This window comes from Ascaphus truei, chromosome 9 (genome assembly GCF_040206685.1).
Source record: "Ascaphus truei isolate aAscTru1 chromosome 9, aAscTru1.hap1, whole genome shotgun sequence".
NCBI classification, from domain to species: Eukaryota; Metazoa; Chordata; class Amphibia; order Anura; family Ascaphidae; genus Ascaphus; species Ascaphus truei.
The window spans coordinates 23,077,358-23,105,136 of record NC_134491.1 but is presented as its reverse complement, the minus strand read 5'-3'; the positions used below and the strand labels follow the sequence as shown (position 1 = coordinate 23,105,136).

The 27,779-nt window shown below is 49.4% G+C and overlaps 1 protein-coding gene across 4 annotated transcripts; it reads left to right on the top strand.

The window, feature by feature from the left end:
• On the top strand, positions 1-27,779 carry GNG2 (G protein subunit gamma 2). Of its 4 annotated transcripts, none has more exons than XM_075613797.1 (5): positions 14-108; positions 440-496; positions 7,963-8,025; positions 19,896-20,011; positions 23,760-27,779. In XM_075613797.1, exons 4-5 carry the CDS (start codon positions 19,925-19,927, stop codon positions 23,886-23,888), a joined length of 216 nt encoding a protein of 71 aa, XP_075469912.1. In that variant the 5' UTR covers positions 14-108; positions 440-496; positions 7,963-8,025; positions 19,896-19,924; the 3' UTR covers positions 23,889-27,779. The 4 variants fall into 4 exon arrangements, with proteins under 4 accessions (XP_075469913.1, XP_075469911.1, XP_075469912.1 ...); XM_075613795.1 differs by lacking the exon at positions 14-108 and adding an exon at positions 946-1,164; XM_075613798.1 differs by lacking the exon at positions 440-496 and having other exon boundaries at positions 1-85.

Sequence of the window (27,779 nt, the reverse complement as noted above, 5' to 3'; positions counted from 1 at the left end):
ACAGACAGCCCCTCTTGTCTTCCTGTCTGCTTCCCGTTTTCAGCAGCATGGGGGGTTGGGGGATCGGAGCATGTCGCCCCCCCAGGTGAAATTGTGGACTGATTAAGCGTGAGTGTGGGGATTGTGTGTGGGGGGGGATTGTGTGTGTGGGGGGGGGGGATTGTGTGTGTGTGTGTGTGGGGGGGGGGGGTATTGTGTGTGGGGGGGGGATTGTGTGTGTATGTGGGGGTATTGTGTGTGTGTGTGGGGGGGGGGGATTGAGTCCCCCCCCTCCCTGCCCTTTGCCCCCCCCTTCCACTCCATGCCCCCTGCCCTTCCACGCCCGGGCAACGCCGGGTATATCAGCTAGTATATATATATATATATTTGTTGAAAGAGTACCGTCTGCCACAATCTGAGTTATTAAATAACACATGTTCCTTTTCACTGACGTCTGCAGAGTAAATACTGGAACAAAAGACCCAGCCTGCTGCTGTATAAGTGAATGATATGCATGGTGAGCAGATCTGCAGGTGCACCTGTAACGTTTTAAAGCCGTTTCTAAGTGTAATGTGGTACAATTCCACTCTTGTTACATTAGTACTTCAGGAACCTGGATTCTTTGCAGGTTTCTGCATTCATTTTTGATATTGGACCCGCGCAAAGATTATATATAGATTCTCTTACATTTGGTAGGTGCAGCTAAACCAGGGGTAGCCAACTCTAGTCCACCAACAGGTCAGGTTTTCAGGTTATCCCTGCTTCAGCACAGGTGGCTCAGTCTTGGACTGAGCCATTAATTGAGCCACCTGTGCTGAAGCTGGACTGATTGAGCCACTTGTGCTGTAGCAGCAATATGCTGAAAACCTGACCTGTTGGTAGCTCTTGAGGACTAGAGTTGGCCAACCCGGAGCTAAGCAGTATTAATGAGGAATAACTGACTTGCGTAGCTGATTGTTGCTTAAGGCTTCGATTATACCAGCTCCGGCAATCCGGTGACGTCACCGCTGCGATCCGGCAACGCGGCTTGTTGAACCGAAGTCAGGAGGCAGCCGGAGGAGGCAAGGAGGCGTGGCCATGAGCGGTTGGCCCTCATTGGCTGAAACGCTCACGTGACGCGGCGGTCGCCTGCCAGCCAAGAACAAATTCCCACGTCTGCCGCTTTGCAGTTTGGCGTTGTGCGCGGTATGTTCTCTTTAATTTGATTTCTGCGTTTTGTTTTTGAGCCGCCGGACGATTTTGGTGGAAACACGTCCTGATAGAGGGCTGCTGATTCATGATACACACACATTGCAGAGCTACACAACAGGCTGACAGTGTTAAAAGAACTGTCATAAATGCAGAGAGAGAATCTATTGGGATCCCACAAACAATAGCTGCGGAAGTGCAGGTTGGTAGCAAGAACCACATGTTTGGCATTGGAGATGAAGAAAAATGGAGGTGCCCTCGTCGCCCGAGGGAACGGTTCCCCAAATTCGGTAGAACTCCGCAGGCATCCACCTCCCTCTCCCAAGCAGAGGAGCACAGACATAGGAGGGGGCTACTACATTTTATAGTGGGCTTTTAAGAAAATATAGCACTTGTTTGCAAGGCTTTATGTAATCTAGCACAGCCACTGCAAAGTCACCTTTGTCATTTATAGGAGCAATCCATGCAATAGCCTACGTGTTTAAAAAATAAATAAATATTAGATATTACTTACTACATATTTTTTTAATTCAACTCTTAAAGCAGCAAAACATGACAAATACATACTATTATAATAAATCATTTCTGTAGTATTAGATAAAACTGTCTGCATTTTTTTTAAATCTCCTAATGCCATTTTAATTATTTAAAAAAAAAAATGTATTGTTCATCCTTTTGGTTGCTACAGCAACCATTTAGAAAGTCATCCACTTCCTCTTTTGAAACAGGCCCTGACACACACCTTTTTGAGCTCTGCACTTTGGCAACAAAGTATCACAAACAGATCTGTTGCTGTGTTTTAAACTGCAGACTGTCTATTACGCTGAAAGCTGTTATGATAATAATAATAATAATAATAATAATAATAATGTTATAGTGTAGAATTATACATTGTCACATGCTTTACATATAAAAATAAAGGGAATGTAGTATTGCTGCTTTAATGCAATTTTTAATGAGGTTTAATATACTGAGCATCTTTTGATTTCTATAGTAAGCTTTAGCCCACCTCCCCAGCAGTGCAAGATCTTTGCAACACTTTCCTGTTTATGATCATTTGTTGCCAATATTCCCAGCTGTGTGACTGCAAACTGTAACAATAAATACATTTACCTTGGTAATATATGAATAGATTGTAGCTGCTGAGTTACACTGACTGAAAGATTGATTGAAACTAAAAGGCAGCCATTTAGTGAACCCGGGGAAACAGCATCTTTGCTGATCGATCACGGGAGAACCAATCGATCTGCAGCTTAAGTAGTTTTCAGTAAAGGTAATAAAAGGCTGCATATATTAAAACCAAAAAAATATTGTATTCCAATTTTTTGTTTTTTTAAAGTGCCGCTTGGATTGTGTCTTGTGAACATTCCCAAGTAAACTCAATTTTTTATTCCCATTAGTGTGCCACTCTTTAAGTTCTGACCATAGCCCTGTTACGTACAATGCCATACATTAGGATTCATTACTACAGAACTATGCAGCCAATGAGACATTAGTACATCACACGCTTTCTCTACAGGAAAAAAACACCAATTAATAGAATTGTTATTTGTAATAAAAAATAGTGTCCTGGGCGCCCTCTGCTGGTGGGCACGGCTACTGCGTCTACCATGTTGATTGTCGCATCCGGTTACATTGTGAGACAGCTGGCCTGGGCCGTGCCCATAATATTACCTTTTACTTTATTATCTTCATCTAAATTGCTTCTTTCTCATTTCTTAGTGAACATCCTTTATCACATAGCAGAGAATATCACATGCGAGTCTGTGCAGACCCTACCACAATCCTCTTGGTACAAAATTATTTAAAAAATAAATAAAACCTAAATACATTTCTAATTAACAAGCAATGGAATAGAATTTGGTTGCATGCGAGATGCACTCGGGGGCGCCGACCGAAGTTGGGGTCAGGCCCAACTTCTGTGTCCGACTGCCGGCCCCTGACTGCGACCCGGCTCCAACTCTTCCCCAGCTGTTACCTCCCCTGCCAGTAATCCGGGCCATGCCTCCCTCCTCCGCCGGTCCTCCGGGCCATGCCTCCCTCCTCCGCCGGTCCTCCGGGCCATGCCTCCCTCCTCCGCCGGTCCTCCGGGCCATGCCTCCCTCCTCCTCCGGTCCTCCAGGCCATGCCTCCCTCCTCCGCCAGTCCTCCGGGCCATGCCTCCCTCCTCCGCCGGTCCTCCGGGCCATGCCTCCCTCCCATGCTGGTCCTCCGGGCCATGCCTCCCTCCTCCGCCGGTACTCTGGGCCATGCCTCCCTCCTCCGCCGGTCCTCCGGGCCATGCCTCCCTCCCCTGCTGGTACTCCGGGCCATGCCTCCCTCCTCCGCCGGTCCTCCGGGCCATGCCACCCTCCTCCGCCGGTACTCCGGGCCATGCCTCCCTCCTCCGCCGGTCCTCCGGGCCATGCCTCCCTCCTCCGACGGTCTTCCGGGCCATGCCTCCCTCCTCCGCCGGTCCTCCGGGCCATGCCTCCCTCCTCCGACGGTCTTCCGGGCCATGCCTCCCTCCTCCGCCGGTCCTCCGGGCCAAGCCTCCCTCCTCCGCCGGTCCTCCGGGCCATGCCTCCCTCCTCCGCCGGTCCTCCGGGCCATGCCTCCCTCCTCCGCCGGTCCTTCGGGCCATGCCTCCCTCCTCCGCCGGTCCTCCGGGCCATGCCACCCCCCTCCGCCGGTCCTCCGGGCCATGCCTCCCTCCTCCGCCGGTCCTCCGGGCCATGCCTCCCTCCTCCGCCGGTCCTCCGGGCCATGCCTCCCTCCTCCGCCGGTCCTCCGGGCCATGCCTCCCTCCCCTGCCGGTCCTGCGGGCCATGCCTCCCTCCTCCGCCGGTCCTCCGAGCCATGCCTCCCTCCCATGCCGGTCCTCCGGGCAGCCTCCCTCCTCCGCCGGTCCTCCGGGCAGCCTCCCTCCTCCGCCGGTTCTCCGGGCCATGCCTCCCTCCTCCGCCGGTCCTCCGGGCCATGCCTCCCTCCCCTGCTGGTCCTCCGGGCCATGCCTCCCTCCCCTGCCGGTCCTGCGGGCCATGCCTCCCTCCTCCGCCAGTCCTCCGGGCCATGCCTCCCTCCCATGCCGGTCCTCCGGGCCATGCCTCCCTCCCCTGCTGGTACTCCGGGCCATGCCTCCCTCCTCCGCCGGGCCTCCGGGCCATGCCACCCTCCTCCGCCGGTACTCCGGGCCATGCCTCCCTCCTCCGCCGGTCCTCCGGGCCATGCCTCCCTCCTCCGACGGTCTTCCGGGCCATGCCTCCCTCCTCCGACGGTCCTCCGGGCCATGCCTCCCTCCTCCGACGGTCTTCCTGGCCATGCCTCCCTCCTCCGCCGGTCCTCCGGGCCATGCCTCCCTCCTCCGCCGGTCCTCCGGGCCATGCCTCCCTCCTCCGCCGGTCCTCCGGGCCATGCCTCCCTCCTCCGCCGGTCCTCCGGGCCATGCCTCCCTCCTCCGCCGGTCCTCCGGGCCATGCCTCCCTCCTCCGCCGGTCCTCCGGGCCATGCCTCCCTCCTCCGCCGGTCCTCCGGGCCATGCCTCCCTCCTCCGCCGGTCCTCCGGGCCATGCCTCCCTCCTCCGCCGGTCCTCCGGGCCAGGCCTCCCTCCTCCGCCGGTCCTCCGGGCCATGCCTCCCTCCTCCGCCGGTCCTCCGGGCCATGCCTCCCTCCTCCGCCGGTCCTCCGGGCCATGCCTCCCTCCTCCGCCGGTCCTCCGGGCCATGCCTCCCTCCTCCGCCGGTCCTCCGGGCCATGCCTCCCTCCTCCGCCCGGTCCTCCGGGCCATGCCTCCCTCCTCCGCCGGTACTCCGGGCCATGCCTCCCTCCTCCGCCGGTCCTCCGGGCCATGCCTCCCTCCCCTGCTGGTCCTCCGGGCCATGCCTCCCTCCCCTGCCGGTCCTGCGGGCCATGCCTCCCTCCTCCGCCGGTCCTCCGGGCCATGCCTCCCTCCCATGCCGGTCCTCCGGGCAGCCTCCCTCCTCCGCCGGTCCTCCGGGCAGCCTCCCTCCTCCGCCGGTCCTCCGGGCCATGCCTCCCTCCTCCTCCGGTCCTCCGGGCCATGCCTCCCTCCTCCGCCGGTCCTGCGTGCCATGCCTCCCTCCTCCGCCGGTCCTCCGGGCCATGCCTCCCTCCTCCGCCGGTCCTCCGGGCCATGCCTCCCTCCTCCGCCGGTCCTCCGGGCCATGCCTCCCTCCTCCGCCGGTCCTCCGGGCCATGCCTCCCTCCTCCGCCGGTCCTCCGGGCCATGCCTCCCTCCTCCGCCGGTCCTCCGGGCCATGCCTCCCTCCCATGCCGGTCCTCCGGGCCATGCCTCCCTCCCCTGCCGGTCCTCCGGGCCATGCCTCCCTCCCCTGCCGGTCCTCCGGGCCATGCCTCCCTCCCCTGCCGGTCCTGCGGGCCATGCCTCCCTCCTCCGCCGGTCCTCCGGGCCATGCCTCCCTCCTCCACCGGTCCATGCATCCCTCCTCCGCCGGTCCTCCGGGCCATGCCTCCCTCCTCCGCCGGTCCTCCGGGCCATGCCTCCCTCCCATGCTGGTCCTCCGGGCCATGCCTCCCTCCCCTGCTGGTCCTCCGGGCCATGCCTCCCTCCCCTGCTGGTCCTCCGGGCCATGCCTCCCTCCTCCGCCGGTCCTCCGGGCCATGCCTCCCTCCTCCGCCGGTCCTCCGGGCCATGCCTCCCTCCTCCGCCGGTCCTCCGGGCCATGCCTCCCTCCCCTGCTGGTACTCCGGGCCATGCCTCCCTCCTCCGCCGGTCCTCCGGGCCATGCCACCCTCCTCCGCCAGTCCTCCGGGCCATGCCTCCCTCCTCCGACGGTCCTCCGGGCCATGCCTCCCTCCTCCGACGGTCTTCCGGGCCATGCCTCCCTCCTCCGCCGGTCCTCCGGGCCATGCCTCCCTCCTCTGCCGGTCCTCCGGGCCATGCCTCCCTCCTCCGACGGTCCTCCGGGCCATGCCTCCCTCCTCCGACGGTCCTCCGGGCCATGCCTCCCTCCTCCGCCGGTACTCCGGGCCATGCCTCCCTCCTCCGCCGGTCCTCCGGGCCATGCCTCCCTCCTCCGCCGGTCCTCCGGGCCATGCCTCCCTCCTCCGCCGGTCCTCCGGGCCATGCCTCCCTCCTCCGCCGGTCCTCCGGGCCATGCCTCCCTCCTCCGCCGGTCCTCCGGGCCATGCCTCCCTCCTCCTCCGGTCCTCCGGGCCATGCCTCCCTCCTCCGCCGGTCGGCGCTGGTAGTTGGAGACCCGCCTGGAAGTCGGGCCCAACTTCCGTGCGTGAGACCGGCGTGGCACGTGGCCTCTCCCACAAGCTAAAAGTGTGTAATGTGCTGAAGGGGAGGGGGAGTTGTGGGGTTTTGTGCTATGGGAGGGCACTGTGGTATTGGGGGGAAAGTCTGTGGGCGGGGGTTGAGGGAGCAGGATTGAGTGAGAGCAATTGGGGGAGGGTGGAGGGGGTGCGGTGTAGGACATTTGGTCACAACCGTTTTATCGCAACCATGTCGCTGCCGCCATTTAGCTAACACTCCTTGCCCACCTTGCCACAGGGAGAACTCTGCTGGGCATTTCGCCGCTAAGGTAAGCCCTTAACCTTACTCTAATCTTGACCCTTAATACTAAAAACGTTAACCTCTTACCCTAAATCCCTTTACCCTAATTCCCTACTGTAAAAACCTTATCCCTTACCTTAAAACTCCTACCCTTAACCCCCTACCCTAACCGCTAAAACCCCTTATATTAACTCGCCTTGTTTGCGAAACGAGCAGCGGCTTAGTGCCCACTAACGAAGCAGATGCGGCAAAGGGTCCCTCTGTGGCCAAATGCCGGCGCCAACCTGGTCATGGCAAAACATCCACGGCAGAATGTCCGACTCTGATGGGGAGTGGGATTGAGTGAAGGGGGGTGAGAGGAGTGTGTGAGATGGGGAGGTGGGGGTGAGCTTGAGAATGGGGGGGAGTGAAGGGGAAATAAATACATTGGGGGAGGGGGTGAAAGAAAGAGGGGGCCTTGCAAGGGGGAGGGGGGGACTGGTTTAAACTCTAGTTGTGGGCCACAGGAAAGCTGTTGGCTTCCCTAGATGCAATAAACAGTTATTCTAGTAACTGTGGCCCAGATAAACATAACCGCTAACAGAGGAAAGAGACGGACGGACAGTGTGCGCTGTAATTAGCAACACGGTCTTCACTGAAACTAATGTGTTGTTTTGAAGAACCTCATTAGAGAAGCACTTCTGTGCTTTTCAGCTTTCTGCGAAAATGTTACCCCACCCCCCCTCCCCCACCCCCTCCTCCCCCCACTTTATTTCTTCAGGAACATTTGTAGTGACCAACGCAGAAGAAACACTGGTAACTGGAAATTTCATTAAATAATTTAACAACGATTTTATTCTCCACCATTTTGCAGCATAAAAAAACCCCACAAGAAATATTATATTTGCATTTCTTTAACTAACAATCTAATCTAAAGACGTGAATTGAAAGAAATCGTTTGTATCTGAAGACCACACGCCCTATGTTTCGCTTATCCTAATTAACAGTATTTGTTTGACACTGCCGGTGTATCTCATGCACGCCCAGTATACAGTCATGGAATAAATACATGTGATTATATCAAAGGAACAAACTGTAACTGCCTTAGAAATAGCATTCCATTTTACAAGAGCCATTCAAGCAGGCAATATTTTTTTAGCACAAGATTGAAGGAAGGGGGATCCCGAGCTGAACCCAGTTAATTTCAGCTCTGGGAAGCCCCTGCTTCCAGATATACAGACCCCTGTAGTAGGTGCCGCTATCCCTCTGCTAGATCTTTCTTGTGTTCCCGTAGGAAAGAATACAACAAGAGATTGACAAAAGACCCACCAGAGAAGAAGCAGCGACACCTACATTGGTAACATTTTGACTCCTCTTTATCTGATCTTGGATGCTGCTTATTGCATTGTACTTAGGGTGACCAGATTTTGAAAATAAAAAAACGGGAAAATTATTAATATTAATAGTTCTACCTATAGTTCATTCTACCTTTTCCCTTTTCCCATTCTCTCTCTACCTTCTCCCCCATTCCCTCTATCCCTGCCCTCCCCCATTTTCTCTCACCTTCCCCCCCCATTTTCTCTCACCCCCACCAGTCTCTCTCCCTTCCCTCACCCTCAGTTTCACTCCCTTCCTCCCCCAATTCTCTCTCCCTTCCGTTCCCATTCTCTCCATTCCCTCCCCTCATTCTCTCCTCATCCCCCCATTCTCTCTCTTCCTCCGCTCCTCCATTTTCTCTCCCTCAATCCCCTCCTCTATTCTCTCTCTCCCCGTCCATTCTCTCTCCACCCTCCTCCATTCTCTCTACCCCCCATTCTGTCTCTGACCTGCACAGACACACATCCACTGACCTGTGCAGACACTCACACAGCCACTGACCTGTGCAGGCTCTCACACAGCCACTGACCTGTGCAGACACTCACACAGCCACAGACCTGTGCAGACAGTCACACAGCCACTGACCTGTGCAGACACTCACACAGCCACAGACCCTGACCCTGCACAGACCCGACCCTACACAGACCCTGCATAGACACTGACCCTGACACACTGACTCTGACACACTGACCCTGCACAGACACACACTGACCCTGCACAGACACACACTGACCCTGCACAGACACACACTGACCCTGCACAGACACACACTGACCCTGCACAGACACACACTGACCCTGCACAGACACACACAGACCCTGCACAGACACACACTGACCCTGCACAGACACACACTGACCCTGCACAGACACACACTGACCCTGCACAGACACACACTGACCCTGCACAGACACACACTGACCCTGCACAGACACACACTGACCCTGCACAGACACACACTGACCCTGCACAGACACACACTGACCCTGCACAGACACACACTGACCCTGCACAGACACACACTGACCCTGCACAGACACACACTGACCCTGCACAGACACACACTGACCCTGCACAGACACACACTGACCCTGCACAGACACACACTGACCCTGCACAGACACACACTGACCCTGCACAGACACACACTGACCCTGCACAGACACACACTGACCCTGCACAGACACACACTGACCCTGCACAGACACTGAGGAAGCTAAAATACTTTTGCAAATGGAAAAGGCATCAAAACTGGGTCATGTTTGCATAATGGGGGATTTTAATTATTCAGACATAGACTGTGGCAATGAGATTAGCGTTACAACAAAAGGAAACAGGTTTTTGGGGGTGCTTAAAGACAATTATATGACACAAATTATTGAGGAACCAACCAGGAGAGGGGCAATACTGGATTTGGTCATATCAAACAATGTAGAAGTAATAACAAATATTCACGTCCTGGAACATTTGGGTAACAGTGATCATAACATGGTCTCATTTGAAATAAATGATCAAAAAATAGATTTCTTGGTTCAACAAAGACCTTAAACTTTAGAAAGGCAGATTTTAATAAACTGAGGTCTAATCTAGTAGTAATACAATGAGATGATGTTTTTGCAGGGAAACATGTAGAAGATAAATGGGCAGTCTTTAAAACATTTGTTGGAAAAGCACTTATCAGTGTATACCCTTGGGTAATAAGTATAAAAGAAATAAGTCAAAACCAATGTGGCTAAACAAACAGGTAGGGGAGGAAATGGACAAGAAGAGGAAGGCGTTTAGATTCTTTAATTCAGAAGGGACGGAGACATCGTATCAGAATTATAAGGAATGTAACAAAAATTGCAAAAGGGCAATCAAATTAGCAAAAATGGATAATGAAAAAAGGATTGCAATAGAAAGTAAGGTCAACCCTAAAAAGTTCTTTAAGTACCTTAATAACAAAAAAATGAGAAAAGAAAATACAGGCATACCCCGCATTAAAGTATGCAATGGGACCGGAGCATGCATGTAAAGCGAAAATGTACTTAAAGTGAAGCACAATCTTTTTCCAACTTATCGATGCATGTACTGTACTGCAATCGTCATGTACGTGCATAACTGATGTAAATAACATATTTGTAACAGGCTCTATAGTCTCCCCGCTTGCGCACAGATTCGGTACAGATAGGGAGCTGGTATTGCTGTTCAGGACGTGCTGACAGGCGCATGCGTGAGCTGCCGTTTGCCTATTGGGCGATTATGTCCTTACTCGCGAGTGTACTTAAAGTGAGTGTCCTTAAACCGGGGTATGCCTGTATAGGACCCTTTCAGTGTGAGATGGGTAGGCAGATTATTATTGGAGATGAGGAAAAAGCTGAGGTATTAAACAAATTCTTTGCCTCTGTGTTTACCAGGGAAGAATCAAGTTCAATAGTAGTGCCGCAGGAGGAAGCCACAACCTCCATATTAATGAATAATTGGTTAACTGAGGAAGAAGTTCATAAGCGACTTGAAAAAATTTAAGTAAATAAGGCACCTGGCCCCGATGGCATACATCCAAGAGTTCTCAAGGAGTTAAGCTCAGTAATAGCCAAACCATTATATTTAATATTCAAGGACTCCATTTCCACAGGCTCAGTACCACAAGATTGGCGTAAAGCAGATGTGGTGCCTATATTTAAAAATGGAGCTAGATCACAACAAGGAAATTACAGACCTGTAAGCCTGACTTCAATAATAGGGAAACTACTTGAAGGTTTAATACGGGATAATATTCAGGAATACCTAATGGAAAACAAAATTATTAGTAATAGTCAGCATGGATTTATGAAGGATAGATCTTGCCAAACTAACCTTATTTGTTTCTTTGAGGAGGTAAGTAGGAATTTAGACCAGGGTAATGCAGTTGATGTGGTCTACTTAGATTTTGCAAAGGCTTTTGATACGGTTTCACACAAGAGGTTGGTGTACAAATTAAAGAAAATTGGACTCAGTAATAATATATGCACCTGGATTGAAAACTGGTTAAAGGACAGACAACAGAGGGTTGTCATAAATGGAACTTTTTCAGGTTGGGCTAATGTGGTGGGTGGAGTACCTCAGGGATCGGTACTGGGACCCCTGCTTTTTAACTTGTTTATTAATGACCTTGAGGTTGGGATCAAGAGCAAAGTCTCCATCTTTGCTGATGATACTAAATTGTGTAAGGTAATAGAATCAGAGCAGGATGTAATTTCTCTTCAGAAGGACTTGGAGAGATTGGAAACGTGGGCAGGTAAATGGCAAATGAGGTTTAATACAGAAAAATGTAAGGTTATGCATTTGGGATGCAAGAATAAAAAGGTGACTTACAAATTAAATGGAGATATATTGGGGGAATCCTTGATGGAGAAGGATTTAGGAGTGCTTGTAGACTGCAGGCTTAGCAATAGTGCTCAATGTCATGCACTACTGTAGCTGCAAAGGCAAACAAGATCTTATCTTGCATCAAACGGGCAATGGATGGAAGGGAAGTAAACATAATTATGCCCCTTTACAAAGTACTAGCAAGACCACATCTTGAATATGGAGTACAATTTTGGGCACCAATCCTAAGAAAAGACATTATGGAACTAGAGAGAGTGCAGAGAAGAGCCACCAAATTAATAAAGGGGATGGACAATCTAACTTATGAGGAGAGGCTAGCTAAATTAGATTTATTTACATTAGAAAAGAGGTGTCTAAGAGGGGATATGATAACTATATACAAATATATTCGGGGACAATACAAGGAGCTTTCAAAAGAACTATTCCTCCCACGGGCAGTACTAAGGACTCGGGGCCATCCCTTAAGGTTGGAGGAAAGGAAATTTCACCAGCAACAAAGGAAAGGGTTCTTAACAGTAAGGGTAGTTAAAATGTTGAATTCATGATGGCAGATACAATAGATTTGTTCAAAAAAAGGTTGGACATCTTTTTAGATGGGAAAGGTATACAGGGATATACCAAATAAGTATACATGGGGAGGCTGTTGATCCAGGAATTAATCTGATTGCCAATTCTTGGAGTCGGGAAGGAATTAATTTTTCCCCTTAATGGTGTTTTTTGTTTGCCTTCCTCTGGATCAATAAGTAAGTATAGATATAGGATAAAGTATCTGTTGTGTAAATTTAACATAGGTTGAACTTGATGGGCCTATGTCTTTTTTCAACCTCATATACTATGTAACTATGTAACTGATCCTGCACATACACACACTAACCCTGCACAGACACACACTGACCCTGCACAGACACACACTGACCCTGCACAGACACACACTGACCCTGCACAGACACACACTGACCCTGCACAGACACACACTGACCCTGCACAGACACACACTGACCCTGCACAGACACACACTGATCCTGCACAGACACACACTGACCCTGCACAGACACACACTGACCCTGCACAGACACGCACTGACCCTGCACAGACACGCACTGACCCTGCACAGACACACACTGACCCTGCACTGAGACACTGACCCTGAACTGAGACACTGACCCTGCACTGAGACACTGACCCGGCACTGAGACACTGACCCTGCACTGAGACACTGACCCTGCACTGATACACTGACCCTGCACTGATACACTGACCCTGCACTGGGACACTGACCCTGCACTGAGATACTGACACACTGACCCTGCACTGAGACACTGACCCTGCACTGAGACACTGACACACTGACCCTGCACTGAGACATTGACCCTGCACTGAGACACTGACCCTGCACTGAGACACTGACCCTGCACTGAGACACTGACCCTGCACTGAGACACTGACCCTGCACTGAGACACTGACCCTGCACTGAGACACTGACACATTGACCCTGCACTGAGACACTGACACATTGACCCTGCACTGAGACACTGATACACTGACCCTGTACTGAGACACTGATACACTGACCCTGCACTGATACACTGACCCTGCACTGGGACACTGACCCTGCACTGAGACACTGACCCTGCACTGAGATACTGACACACTGACCCTGCACTGAGACACTGACACACTGACCCTGCACTGAGACACTGACACACTGACCCTGCACTGAGACACTGACACATTGACCCTGCACTGAGACATTGACCCTGCACTGAGACACTGACCCTGCACTGAGACACTGACCCTGCACTGAGACACTGACCCTGCACTGAGACACTGACCCTGCACTGAGACACTGATACACTGACCCTGCACTGAGACACTGACACATTGACCCTGCACTGAGACACTGATACACTGACCCTGTACTGAGACACTGATACACTGACCCTGCACTGAGACACTGACCCTGTACTGAGACACTGACCCTGCACTGAGACACTGACCCTGCACTGAGACACTGATACACTGACCCTGCACTGAGACACTGATACACTGACCCTGCACTGAGACACTGATACACTGACCCTGTACTGAGACACTGATACACTGACCCTGCACTGAGACACTGACCCTGTACTGAGACACTGATACACTGACCCTGTACTGAGACACTGACACACTGTTACGCTGCTGCTGCCCGCAGACCAGACCCGTCCCCTGTGCTGAAGGGGTTAGCAAGGATACACGCACCCGCAGCAAAGGGAGCACGTCCGGAGTGTGGAGTAAAGCGTTGCCAGGCCTGAGATGGGTAACATAGACAATACTTGCCGGTACCGGGTATTGGAGTAGAATCATCGAAGCCTTGCCGAGGTCAGGGAGCGGAGAGAGGAGAAGAGTCGGGGTCCAAGCCGTGATCGAGGGGTGCCAGAGAATACGAAGTCAGAGGGGTACCGAGGTCGAGAGCCAAAGGGGGTAGTCGTACAAGCCGTGTCTGAATCTGTGGAATCACTGAGAGAATAGCACATTAGCTCCATGCAGTAAGTATGTCGAGCGATGAGTGAGGGAACAGGGATGCCTGATAAGGTATGAGAGACCAATCAGGTGTGGGGGGCGGAACAGGAGTACTGCAGGAAGCTCCTCAGGATAGGTGCAGCTGAAGGTGCACAGGTGAGCCCAATAGAACTCAGGAAGTGACCGTGCGGTGTAAGGAGGCGGAGCCTTACAGCAGGAGTGGAGGATAAGGGACGGGTGCAGGCGCGTGCACTGTAAGCAGGGCGTGCACGCGGCCCGTGCCGGAGGAAGGCGCACGCGTGTGGGACGGAAGGACCGCCTCTCCCGCCGAGAAGGAGGAGGAGCAGCCAAGGGAAGCGGGGCCGCGGCGACGGCCGAGCTGACGGCCCGCGGGAGTGGCAGCAGGTAGGGGGAAGTTCCACTGTGCACCCTGGGTAGTCCGAGGGTTGCGCGGACGGTGCAGAGGCACCGGTATCCTAACACACACTGACCCTGCACTGAGACACTGACCCTGCACTGAGACACTGACCCTGCACTGAGACACTGACCCTGCACTGAGACACTGACCCTGCACTGAGACACTGACACACTGACCCTGCACTGAGACACTGACCCTGCACTGAGACACTGACCCTGCACTGAGACACTGACCCTGCACTGAGACACTGACACACTGACCCTGCACTGAGACACTGACCCTGCACTGAGACACTGACCCTGCACTGACACACTGACCCTGCACTGACACACTGACCCTGCACTGACACACTGACCCTGCACTGACACACTGACCCTGCACTGACACACTGACCCTGCACTGAGACACTGAGACACTGACCCTGCACTGAGACACTGAGACACTGACCCTGCACTGAGACACTGACCCTGCACTGAGACACTGACACACTGACCCTTCACTGAGACACTGACCCTGCACTGAGACACTGACCCTGCACTGAGACACTGACCCTGCACTGAGACACTGACACACTGACCCTTCACTGAGACACTGACCCTGTACTGACACACTGACAGCAGCTGCAGGGGGGGGGTGTCCTACCTTTCACTGTGGAGCTTGTTTGGGGGTGGGGGGAGTCATCTTGGTTGGGGGGAAGCCATCTCACTTCCGGTTCTCACTGCTGAGGCTCCGCTGTCACTAACTCCACCCCCACCCTCTGCAGCTGCAGTCAGACCGGCCTCTGCTCTCCTCCCTGCATTCTTGCTCTCTGCTGCCCCCACCTTCCCTGGTCAAAGCCGGGACAGCCACAAAGAACCGGGACATTTTAAAGTATGTCAGGCAGCCGGGACAGACCCTTAAAAACCGTGACAGACCTTAAAAAAACGGGACTGTCCCGGCTAAACCGGGACATCTGGTCACCCTAATTGTACTCTCTGTGCTGTTTGCGTTAATCTGATCCATGAGTTTTATCAATTATTAGATCGTACAAGTAGGATGGATGTAGGGAAGCGCAGGCCTCTGTCTCCGATTGCTGTCAGCAGGGGGGTGGGGGGGGGGGGGGCTCAAGCCCCATTGGCAGTAAAGGTGTTAATTACTGCACCGACACACTTTATTCGAGCAAATACCCAGTATGTACCTGGCAGATACCTGGAATGCGCCGCTCCTCACCTCTGACAAGCCCCGTTGCATTTGCCTTCCCAGCCTGGGTTCATGCCTGGCTGACGGGCGGCTGATCTGTTAAATGATAATGATTAGGATTTAATAGGCTGCAATGCTTCGCGTGTCTACCAGATGGCATAAATTCATGAATTGTAATGCAGTATATATATATATACGGTGCAGTATTGCAGCCAGCGGGAATAAAATGCTTCAATCCCTGCCTGGAAAATACCTCAATGCACTCGGGCAGAAAACAGTCACAAACCTCAATACACCCGGGTATACCCGAATTCGTGGGACTAGCCGAGCTCGAATAAAGTGTGTCGCCAGTGTATATGTCTGCTGCAGTGTGTCTGCAGTTGGATGATGTTGGGGTTATTAAAAGGTGCAATCCCGTTGCCAAAAAAACAATACTACGAAACTAATTGAACTATGCGGAAAGCAAAGATTTGGCTAGTTTTGTGTTTCTAGAATTAATTCCACCCTATTCTTATCAGTTGGCCATGGGGGAAATCCGCCACTGGGCATCCCCAACCGATCAGATTTGCAGGATATCTCCGCTTCAGCACAGGTGGCTTGAGGACTGGAGTTGAGCACCCCTGAGTTAGCCAATAGAGATAAGAGGAGGGCAGAGGGGACCTTTTGTCTGTGCAAACACACAGGGACATCAGGCAAAAGGGCGCAGCCAGAGGAAATGAAACCCCTCCAAGTCTCGGCTCCACATGTTGACAAACTAACGTTTAAAAATCATTTTAACATACTTATACATGTCTATGTTTTTGTGAACAAAAAAGTAATTGATTACCACATGTAACCCCTTAAACATGTACTGCCATTAATACGCTTTTGAAGGGATTCACTAGGGTCTGATGTGGGGTATCGCACCCCAATCCAGCATTAACCGCCAATGACTTGAATTGCAGTTTTTTTTTTTTTAGCCCTCATTTTTTACCGGGTGGGAGCTATTTTCATCTCCCGGGATACTTACCTGTCAAGTTACTGCGTTTAAATCTCCCTCAGGGGAAACAAAAATGGCTGCCAAATCTCGAGCCAAGAGGCTGCTGCAACATTATCGGTTGTGGCTTCCTACCGAATGGCAATTTAAACCCCCTTTCAAAAGCAGGAAGTAAAACCGGTAACTTCACCAGTAAGCATCTCGGGAACGGTTCCGGGAGCCAACAGTGCGGATCAGCTCTGGTCTCCGAAGGAGCCCCCAATTCCAATCCTGTCAAAACAAAATGGAGGTTATGGTGGATTGCTTTTAAATACCCTCCAGATATCAGCGGTGTTGTATACAACTGTCACATATCTAAAGCTGAATATGGGCTGATTATATTTTTCTGTCACATACTAAAGGAACCTGTATGATAAGCTTTTGTAGATAATACACAATGTTATACTACTGTAATATGACCAAGCACAGTTTGTGTTTCGCATAAGGACAGTGTACAGCAAATAGAAATACCACCTGTGAGCACATTCACATATCTCAGACAGGTCCACAACGCTGCCTTTCCCCCCTTATCGCTTAGCATACAGCGCTTCCACTGCAGCCAGGGATTCTGGGAAATGACATGCAAAGGAGCACTCACAGTGAGAGATAATATTTGAGGCTGCTTTTGTTCTTCAGCATTCAGTACAAATGGCACGGCTGTGTGTTATTTCAGTCGCTCGGAAGAGCTAATGCATTGATCTGCAGTTCATAGCACTGATGCCAGACAATGGTAAGCCACACGCTGACAGCTGGCAATTAGAAAGGGGGCTGGGCCGGAGAGGCTGGATTGGGAAGGAGGAGAGATTTTAAACAAGGGATGTAAGAAAGAAAATAGATGGGAGGAATAATGAGAACAGTCTCCTGGCTGCAAAAGTGAGGCAAAAACCAGCGCATCACATTTATTAAGGAGAAGCAATCTCATTGAAGCCGACGGGATTTGTTTCTTTAAAGCTGCAAAACATGTAGCATTGCGCAATTGTAATTTTTATTACAGGATTGAAGCAGGGGGTCTCCGGAGCTGAACTGTGTTTATTTCAGCTCCGGGACCCCCTGCCCCCCGAGATACTTACATCCTGGTGGAGTTTAAATGTCCAGGTCAATAGGAAGCCAGAAGGGATGACGTTACCGCTTCCTCTAGGCCCATGGGACATTTAAACACCGCCTTTTCGTTAGGCACACAGGTTCCCTGGCTGCAGAGATACCGGCACCCCCTACGGAGGTAAGTATCGTAATGAACACAGCTCAGCATCAGAGACCCCCTGTTTCAATCCTGTAATAATACAAACTATATATTTAATTGTGCAGTGCTACTTGTTCTGCTGCTTTAATCTATGGGGTACATTATTTCTGCACTGATTTTGCCCCCGTTCCGCAGTCAGGACTCTTTGATAAATGACCCCCTCCCCCCCAGTCTGTTAACTGCAGACAATTCTACATAATATCCACAATGAGTAGGACTGCTGGAAATAAATCTCATGTCTGGCAAAGAAGATTGTAACCATAAAAAATATTGAAGCCACTTAACAGGGGGTGCGTGGTTTACGATATCACATATATTACTATGTTACTGGATCTATCGGGGTGACAGCAGCAACAAAGGAAAGGGTTCTTTACAGTAAGGTCAGTTACAATGTGGGATGCATTACCCATGGAGACTGTGATGGCAGATACAATAGATTTGTCCAAAAAAAGGTTGGACGTCTTATAGAAAGGACGTCTTATATAAGTATACCAAATAAGCAGACATGGGAAGGATGTTGATCCAGGGAATAATCTGATTGCCGTTATTTGGGGTCAGGAAGGAATGTATGAGATAACATTGGATGATATTTCACTGGGGCTTGTGTTTGCCATCCTCTGGATCAATATATTATAAATACAAATATAGGATAAGTATCTGTGATCTAAATTGAGCATAGGGTTGAACTTGATGGACACAGGTCTTTTTCCAACCTCATCAACCATGTAAGAGACGTGCCTGTTTAATTGACACCATGCCCTAGATCCACTTCACAGAGACAGACAGCAAGCGCTCTGAAATGCTGAAGCCTCGCTGCTCTTGTGTTCTGCTTTAATTGGCAATTAAGAGTAATAATAATTATATCTTTATATGTATCTTAAAAATTCATCATCCTGCCTTCTAACCATGTTACTGCCAAAAAGGTCCAGCAAAGCAATGCGCCTGGCAATGAAAGGGTTAACAAGGCTGTCCACACTCCTCCTATACATCATTTATTGTGTTCTTATCTCACGTCGAAAAAAGATGTCGCCGAATTTTAACAATAATTATAAGAAAAATGCCACGTTTGCAATGGGCAGTAATTTTCATCTGTATTAATAACGTGCATATTTATAGAACGTTGATGGAAAATTAACAACGAATAAAAAGTCGCCTGCGGAGTTTAGAGCGCGATCAGGACTGTGTAATCTTTGGTACTGTATGCAGGTCAGAATCCTCAAGCTTACTAAGTGCAGCATTTCTTTACAATAGCCAAACTTTCTTCTCGTCATTACTACTGGTATCAGTATTATTCACACTGAGATGATGCTGGAGGTTTAACTGCTAAAGCAGGGGGTGACCAACTCCAGCCCTCAAGGGCTACCAACAGGTCAGGTTTTCAGGATATCCCTGCTTAAGCACAGGTGGCTCAATCAGTGGCTCGATTGAGCCACTTGTGCTGAAGCAGGGATAGCCTGAAAACATGACCTGTTGGTAGCCCTTGAGAGCTGGACTTGGTCGGCCTGTACTAAAGTCTCTTGGCTGCAAAACCAGTGCTAAGTCATTTCACCAGATCAACAAAGGAACAACTCCATTTGATTTGAATAAATATGGTGCTGTATTGCGTTGGTTTTGCACCTGCGTGACGGTAATAGATAGACCCCCAGGAGGAACTCAGGACAATCACAAAATTAGAAACCAAGAACCGTTTTTTCACGCTGCTTTCCAAATATACCACCGCTTATTCCTAGCCAACTGTGCCCCGGCAAAGCCTAAGACTGCGTCCATGGTAAGTCCGCACGCTGAGCGAATAGACTGCCTTCTGGCAGTGTTTGCGTCCATGCGGGCGCGCAGAAGCGGGAGGGGGCGCGCGTTGCGCAAGAAATCAGTTTAAACTGATTTCTTGGCGTGACAGGCCGGTCACGGGAGCGGTTCGCCCAATGAGGGCAAACCAGCTCCGTGACGTCACTGGCCCGCCCCTAGACGCCCACGGGCGGCATGCGTACCATGGCCAGGGAAAGCACCCGCTTTCCCTCAGCCTCCGCGCGGCTCAAATTACTATGGACGCAGCCTAATGCTAGCCATGCTTTTTAGAGACCATGTGCAGCTCATGTTAATTAAGAACCCCCTTTGCTAATTAACTTAATGCCTTTGTTTTTTTTTAGTACATCTAGAAAGCACAGCCGGCACCCTGATGGCCAGTAATAACACTGCCAGCATAGCACAAGCCAGGAAGCTCGTGGAACAACTGAAAATGGAAGCGAATATTGACAGAATAAAGGTACGGGTTTCTTCACCTGCAGGTGTGTGTGTGGGGAATCAAACAGAATGGCATCCTGCTTGACATTCAAACAAATATATACATGTATATTGTGCATACCTATCCCCAATATATACGTGTATATTGTGCATACCTATCCCCAATATATACGTGTATATTGTGCATACCTATCCCCAGCATAAAGCAAATGTCAAGTTTTTTTTTTGTTTTTTTTCATTTGCATTTTGTAACTTAGTTTGAGATCCTTTCCAATGCTGTTTTTATTTTTACAATATGATGTTCTGTTCAATATAAGCATTTGAAACATTGTGTCTGGGAGGTTAAAATTAAGCTCTCCCCAAAGCCCCATGCAGTCTAAAGTTTACCCCCACTGTCGTCAAGAACTATTACATTTCTATTTTTAAACCTTGGAGTTGGGGTTGGTTGTCAGGGACCAGACTAGTTTAAATGTAAATATATATATATATATATATATATATATATATATATATATATATATATATATATATATAGTTATGGTGGGTAAAAAAAGTGACAAAAACCCTCCACAGTAAAGCATAAAGCAACTGTAAATATTACTGTATGTTCATTTGCATGTCTTAGACAGGTCTGCAACCCTGTCTTTCCCCATTGTCACCCAGCATCCAGCACTTCCACTGCAGCAAGGGATTCTGGGAAATGACATGCAAATGAGCACTCAGTGCCACCTTTTGTCTCAAGCTCGTATTACACATCCTGGCTGCCCCAGACTATACCAAGCGTTTTCTTATTCAGACTGATGCCTCAGACTTTGGTGCGGGCTGTGTTGAGCCAGGTGGGGGACGGCGACAAAGAGCACCCTGTGGTGTATCTCAGTCGCAAACTGCTCCCCAGGGAGGTGGCATATGCCACCATTGAAAAGGAGTGCCTGGCCATTGTGTGGGCACTCAAAAAGCTCCAGCCCTATGTCTATGGGAGGGCTTTCACGGTCATCACAGACCACAACCCCCTGAGTTGGCTACAGAGGGTATCAGGGGAGAATGCCAAACTGCTGAGATGGAGCTTGGCGTTGCAAGAATTTGAATTTACCATTCAGCACAAAAAGGGCAGTGAAAACAGCAATGCTGATGGACTTTCACGCCAGGACTATCCCTCTGAGGCTGAATTCATTAATGGTGCCAGCAGTGCCCCACTTCCCGTTAGGGCCAGTGGGCCACAGGACACGCATTAAGAAGGGGAGGTGTAGAGGGAGAAAGGGGGTGGCCCGGTATTAAAGGGGTTGCACCCCATTTGGCCACCCCTGACCCCACCAGGGAGACAAGGGGTTAACTGGACTGAGGTCCAGAAATGTGATTTCACCCCCGTTATAACCTGTAAATGTGTATTTTCCTGTTTCCCCTCTGTTATTGTACATCAGTGTCTGCATACACACACTAGAATCCATCCGGGAGCACAAGGGTTAATAGTCCGTTAATACTGTGTCTCAAGGTATGGACACAGCTTCAGAGAAATTCCTTTGCTATCAGGATGACAGATGGCCCTAGAGACATCCCAATGGCTAGAACTTAAGTTTTGTTCAAAAGGTTTTTTCACCCTCCCTGTCTCTGTGAGGGTGGAGGGGGCGCATTCCATAGCAGTTTTTAAGTGTCCCACTTATCACTGTCCAACACAGGTTATCTTGTCCAAGATCCGGAGGGGTAGCTGGCCTGGCATTCCATTTGCACATGTGGGGCCTCAGAAAGGAGACCCCAGAGTTCTACTGCACATGTGCCAGCTAGCAGGGGGGCCTGTCCTAAAATGTGTTCCCCCATCAAAGATTGGCTGGAGATAATTGCAAACCAATCACAGGTTCTTAATGTTACAGATAGAGGGACAAAAGGTTTATAACCTGCTGGTCCCCATCTATCCTTTGTCTTCATTTTTGGTCTTCATGCAAAGTTTTCATTCGTTTTCGTTTGCTGATATGGTTACCTGATCTCACCTGAATGATTTCCTGACTGCTGAGAGAAATGCTACATCATACTTCTCATTCCCCAACCCCAATGTAAGTGTACTTCTTGTTTGTTACTGCATTATCTGTTGTGTTCACCTTTATTCTAAGGAATAAATACAATTTATTATATCTTAAGCCTCGTTCAGTTCAAACCCAATTATTTTTGTGTAATATTAATAAGCCTGTGGAAGCTATCGTCACAGGCGTATGATTGGCTTGTGTAATACGAGCTTGAGACAAAAGGTGGCACTGAGTGCTCATTTGCATGTCATTTCCCAGAATCCCTTGCTGCAGTGGAAGTGCTGGATGCTGGGTGACAATGGGGAAAGACAGGGTTGCAGACCTGTCTAAGACATGCAAATGAACATCCTCTCCCCTCTCCCCCCCACTCTCTCCCCCCCTCCCCTCTCTCCCCCCTCTCTCCCCCCCCCTCCCCTCTCTCCCCCCCCCTCCCCCTCCCCTCTCCTCTCCCCTCTCCCCCCACCCTCCCCTCTCCCCCCTCCCTCCCCTCTCCCCCCTCTCCCTCTCCCCTCCCCCCCTCCACTCTCCCCCCTCTCCCCCTCCCCTCTCTAACCCCCTCCCCTCTCTAACCCCCTCCTATCTAACCCTCCCCTCTCTAACCCCCTCTCTCCCCACCAACAGGTCAGGTTTTTAGGATATTCCAGCTTCAGCACAGGTGGCTCAATCTGAGGCTCAGTCACAGACTGAGCCTCTGATTGAGCCACCTGTGCTGAAGCAGAGACTGCTTGAGCCACCTGTAATGAAGCAGGGATATCCTGAAAACCTGACCCTTTTTGGGGGGGGGCTGGCGTTGAGCGCCCCTGATTTAGAGAAAGGTGCGGAGGCTCGCAGAATAATCGCGCTGCTGGTATAGCTATGTGTTTCTGTGACATTTATATAGAACTTGCTAGGCAGAAGGCTGCCTCTTGCTGTTTTCAGTGGTGATCATATATTTTATATTAATGTAAAGCTTTAGAAAACCATAAAATGAGTGCATGTTTTATTTAGCTAGAAGCCGTGACATACAGGGCACCTGACACTCACACAGAGCTGCCCAGGAGTCTCCCAGCCACACGCTGTGAGCTTCGTGGCCTACTGAATAATATATAAATACCAGCGGTGGCCAACTCCAGTCCTCAAGAGCTACCAACAGGTCAGGTTTTCAGGATATCCCTGCTTCAGCACAGGTGGCACAGGGCCAGCCTTAAGCTCTGCGGGCCCCAAGTCTGTTTAAATTCTTGCACGAACAGGATATATTGTATTTTAAAGACTAGATTTTCAAATATATTGGGGTTACTCTAAATCAGGGGTGTTCAACACCAGTCCTCAAGGCCCCCCAACAGGTCAGGTTTCCAGGATATTCCAGCTTCAGCACAGATGGCTCAATCAGAGGCTCAGTTTTGATTTTAAGGATATCCGTGCTTCAGCACAGGTGGCTCTATCTAAGTTGGAGCCACTGATTGAGCCTCCTGTGCTGCCGCAGGAACTGATTGAGCCACCTGTGCTGAAGCAGGGATAATGTGTTGGAGGGCCCTGTGGACTGGAGTTGAGCACCCCTACACTGGTGTACAGTGGCAAAAAGAGGACCTGGATTGAAATGTCATGACAATGCAGAGGGGCAGATTGACTGAATAGTGTTAAACCATAATGACCATTTATTTCAACATCTTCCTTTCAGCGGGTGCCTTATTACCACCAAGTCAATCTTGCCCACATTCAGGTACAGGGGGGGCCTGCCTTTTTTTGATTTGATAAAACACTGTGTTTTCTTTAAAGGTATCGAAAGCAGCAGCAGACTTGATGGCGTATTGCGAAGCTCATGCCAAGGAAGACCCTTTGCTGACGCCCGTCCCCGCGTCGGAAAACCCTTTTAGAGAGAAGAAGTTTTTCTGTGCCATCCTGTAGAGTGCCAGGCGCCCGCGTGGTGTGGTCAGGCGCCCTGAACACTGATGTAGATTTTTTTTTTTGCGACGTGGACTCTCCTTTTTTTTTGCGCGGTCTGCAGAACGCCAACAAAAATAATGATTTAAAAAAAAATGAAATAAAAAAAAAATGTAAGCCTGGAATCTGCAGCGATACGATGCGCCCCGTGTAAAGAAACTCGTCGCCTTCTCGGGAGTGAAAGAAGTTCGTTTACACCGCGAAACGAAAGACTTGAAGTCTTTGCCAACTGCCTAGCGCAAGGGCGGCAAACTCCAGTCCTCAAGGGGCCACCAACAGGTCTGGTTCTCGGGATATCCCTGCTTCAACACAGGTGGCTCAATCACTGGCTCGGTCTTTAACTCGGCCACTGAATGAGCCACCTGTGCTGAAGCAGGGACTGATTGCGCAACCTGTGCTGAAGCAGGGATACCCTGAAAACCAGGCCTGTTGGTGGCATTTGAGGACTGCAGCTGGCCGCCCCTGGCCTACAGAGAATGTGTAAAGTAACAAAACAAAAAGAAAAGAAAAAAAAAAGCTGTGTGTCACTTTTCAGTTCAACACTTGTCTTCATCTGGATTTTTTAAAATTACTATTATTTGAAACCAACGCTGTTACAGTGCAGAAGTCAAAGGACGAATAATATATCGTTGTTGGAGTGTTATGGTTGTTTTCCGATATTCTTATGTTTAAATTAAAGCGTTGTTTTGTAGTAGCAGGATACATTCGCAATGGTGTCGCCCCCCCACCCCCAATAATATTTTGGTATTGTGCATTGTTGCAGTAGCATAGCACAATGATGGCGATGGTGTGGAATTGCTTTTCAGAACTGGACTCTTCGCATTATAACCCACGTTCACAAGGTGTATTAAGGATTTAGCCAATGTTACGTCACATTTGCAGATCGTATGGCTATTTGTGTTCTAGAAAAGAAATGTTAGCGCAATTTCTAACATTCTTTTTAATGTAGCTTTGAGTCTGCAACAAAAAGTGTCTTGTGCTGTAATTTTTATATATATTTTTGTGACTTTTTTGAAGGCATTCTGTATGGGGGGGAAAAAAAATATTTACAAAAAATGTGTTTAAGCCCCGGGGGAAGAGGATGCAGAGGAAAATAAATAATGCCAATAGTAAGAATGGAAAATAAATGGTAAAAAGGGGGTTATGAGCCATATTACGTTAAATCCCGTGCACGGCCCAACGTGCCCACAATGCATTGCAAACCAATACATTGTTGGTACTTGCCATTGAAGGGATTCATTTAACACTCGGGTGGCCAACACCTGTCCTCAAGGACTACCAACAAGGTCAGGGTTTCAGGATATCTCTGCTTCAACACAGGTGGCTCGATCAGCGTGCTGAAGCAGGGATATCCTGAAAACCTGACCTGTTGGTGGCCCTTGAGGACTGGAGTTGGCCACCCTTGTGTTAACACTTCTATAATCCAAAAGCCTTGTATGAGCCAATATTCAGTTTCCTCTTTTTATAAGAGCAGACTCTTTTGCTATAATTCACCTTTATAGCCCATTTGAAACAAAGTATATATTTTCTATATTTTTCGTAGTCCTTTCTATTTCTGCCAGAAGCAAAGTAATTTCTCCGAGGGCCCTGGATTCTACTTCCGATGTCTTAATCACGTGGGGGAATAGTTTTTTTTTACAGGATTCTTACAAATTCTGATGATTACCCTCGACTTTCAAGAACAATGCAAATGTGTTTTAAATAGATTTACGACTTTGCAAACATTAGTACCACTTGCTCTGCCTACCCACAAAAAAATAATGTTACACACACACACACACACACACACACACACACACACACACACACACACACACACACACACACACACACACACTTACTTTGAACCCCTTTGAGTGTTCCCTTTGTGCAGGCAACACATGTTTTGGCACTGACCAGGTTATACAACATTTTCTATTGCCATTATCCATTATTTTAAGATGTATACCTCTTTTGGGAGATGAAGTACATATATTATTTGCAGGGCTCATAAAATATGGCCATCATTGTAATTTTGCTCGGGACACCTTTTAGAACTCCTCTCGTTGCCGAAACCTACGTAGTAACCTCTGCCCTTTTCCTCGGTTACATGCAGTGTGTCTGAATCGATACTGCTTGTTTTCTGATATATGCCTTGGTGCAATTTCCGAGGGTTGACTTTGGAGTCTGGCCTTGGAGCAGGTATGGCACATATCCTGTATTGCCGTGCATTGTAAATGGGAGGGTATTATTCGGATGGATGCTTTTACATTCGTTTGTCTACAACAGGGGCGGCCAACTCCGGTCATCAAGGGCCACCAACATGTCAGGTTAAGGATATCCCTGCTTCAGCACGGGTGGCTCAGTCGAAGACTGAACCACCTTTGCTGAAGCAGGGGTATCCTTAACTTGACCGGTTGGTGGCCCTTGAGGACTGGAGTTCAACATACCTGGTCTACAACATACCTGATCTACAACATACCTGGTCATAGGCAGTGGTGCTTTGGGGAACTTTCCTTAACAATAATTCTACAGCTGCTTTCATTGGTGTTTTTTCTTCTCTATCTCATCTTCTATAAATAGTAACAAAGCGCGGCCCGATCGCCCGATGCCCTGATGTATGTATGGCAAACGCTTGCTCATTACTGGAACCCAATTGGTCAGAAACATTTTAACAACTTAATTGGACATGATCATCGGTGTGTGGGTTTTTGAAATGATTCTTACACTCAAGACAGCGGTCTTACAATAGTCTTTAAAAAAAACATGTATATATTTCATAGGTTTCCACCGTTCACAGAAATGAGTCACAGGTAACTAAATATGAAAGAAGCCATCAATTTGGCCTCTTTCAGCAAATAGTTTTTTGTTTTAGTTACGATCACCTGTGCTATGGCAGATAGACTTGCCATGTACGTGGCCAGCAGACGGGTTCTGGGAAGGCTGGGGATACATTTAAAAACACATTTAATAGTGTTACCTAGATGGCCAGCCCGTTAAATTGCTTTTCGTCATTCCTGCCCTGTTGTGATGCTGTACAAAATGACATACTCTTAGTCAAACTGAGTACAAAAGTGTTACAGCAGGGGCGGCCAACTCCAGTCAAGGGTCACCAACAGGTCAGGTTTTAAGAATATCCCTGCTTCAGCACAGATGGCTGTCATTGACTGAGCCACTGTTTGAGCTACTTGTGTTGAAGCAATGATATCCCTAAAACCTGACCTGTTGGTAGCCCTTGAGGACTGGAGTTGGCAACTCCTGTGCTACAGGCATGAGAGTCAAAGTCCATAAAAAAAGAGCCTGACTGGCCTGTCTTTGTACAATTACATCTGCAGCATTTTCACTGTCACCCTTAATCCTATAATCATCCACCACTGATGATACTCGGTACACATTTATATTGTTTGTGCATTGTCAAGATCCATGCCACGGAGAGCTTACAATCTAAAAACAAATTGGCTGATTAAACGCAATTGCTGTACGTATATTTACTTGAACACACCTTTTTATAACCAGGTAGGAAATTGGAATAAATTCCCAGCAGGCTAAAAGCAAAGGGGCAAATCATCTTGTTTCCATTAATGCGTAAACACTGTTTAAGAAACCAATATAAACACAGGGTAAAAAGTCATAATCGAGTGATAGAACTGGGCTTGTGGCAGCCATGCAATGTTCCTTTAAATACTGTTCATGGCAGCAGTGAATACTTGAATATTAATCACATTGGTATCTTTCCTTTTGTGGTTTCTTTGTGGAGAAGGGGACTGCTAACCTTTGTAATGTTAAGAAACTTGAACGAAGCTCCAGATGTGATTCTCATGTTCCTGCCCCAAGTGAAACATTGTCGTTTTCAATAAACTTTTGGATTCATTTCAA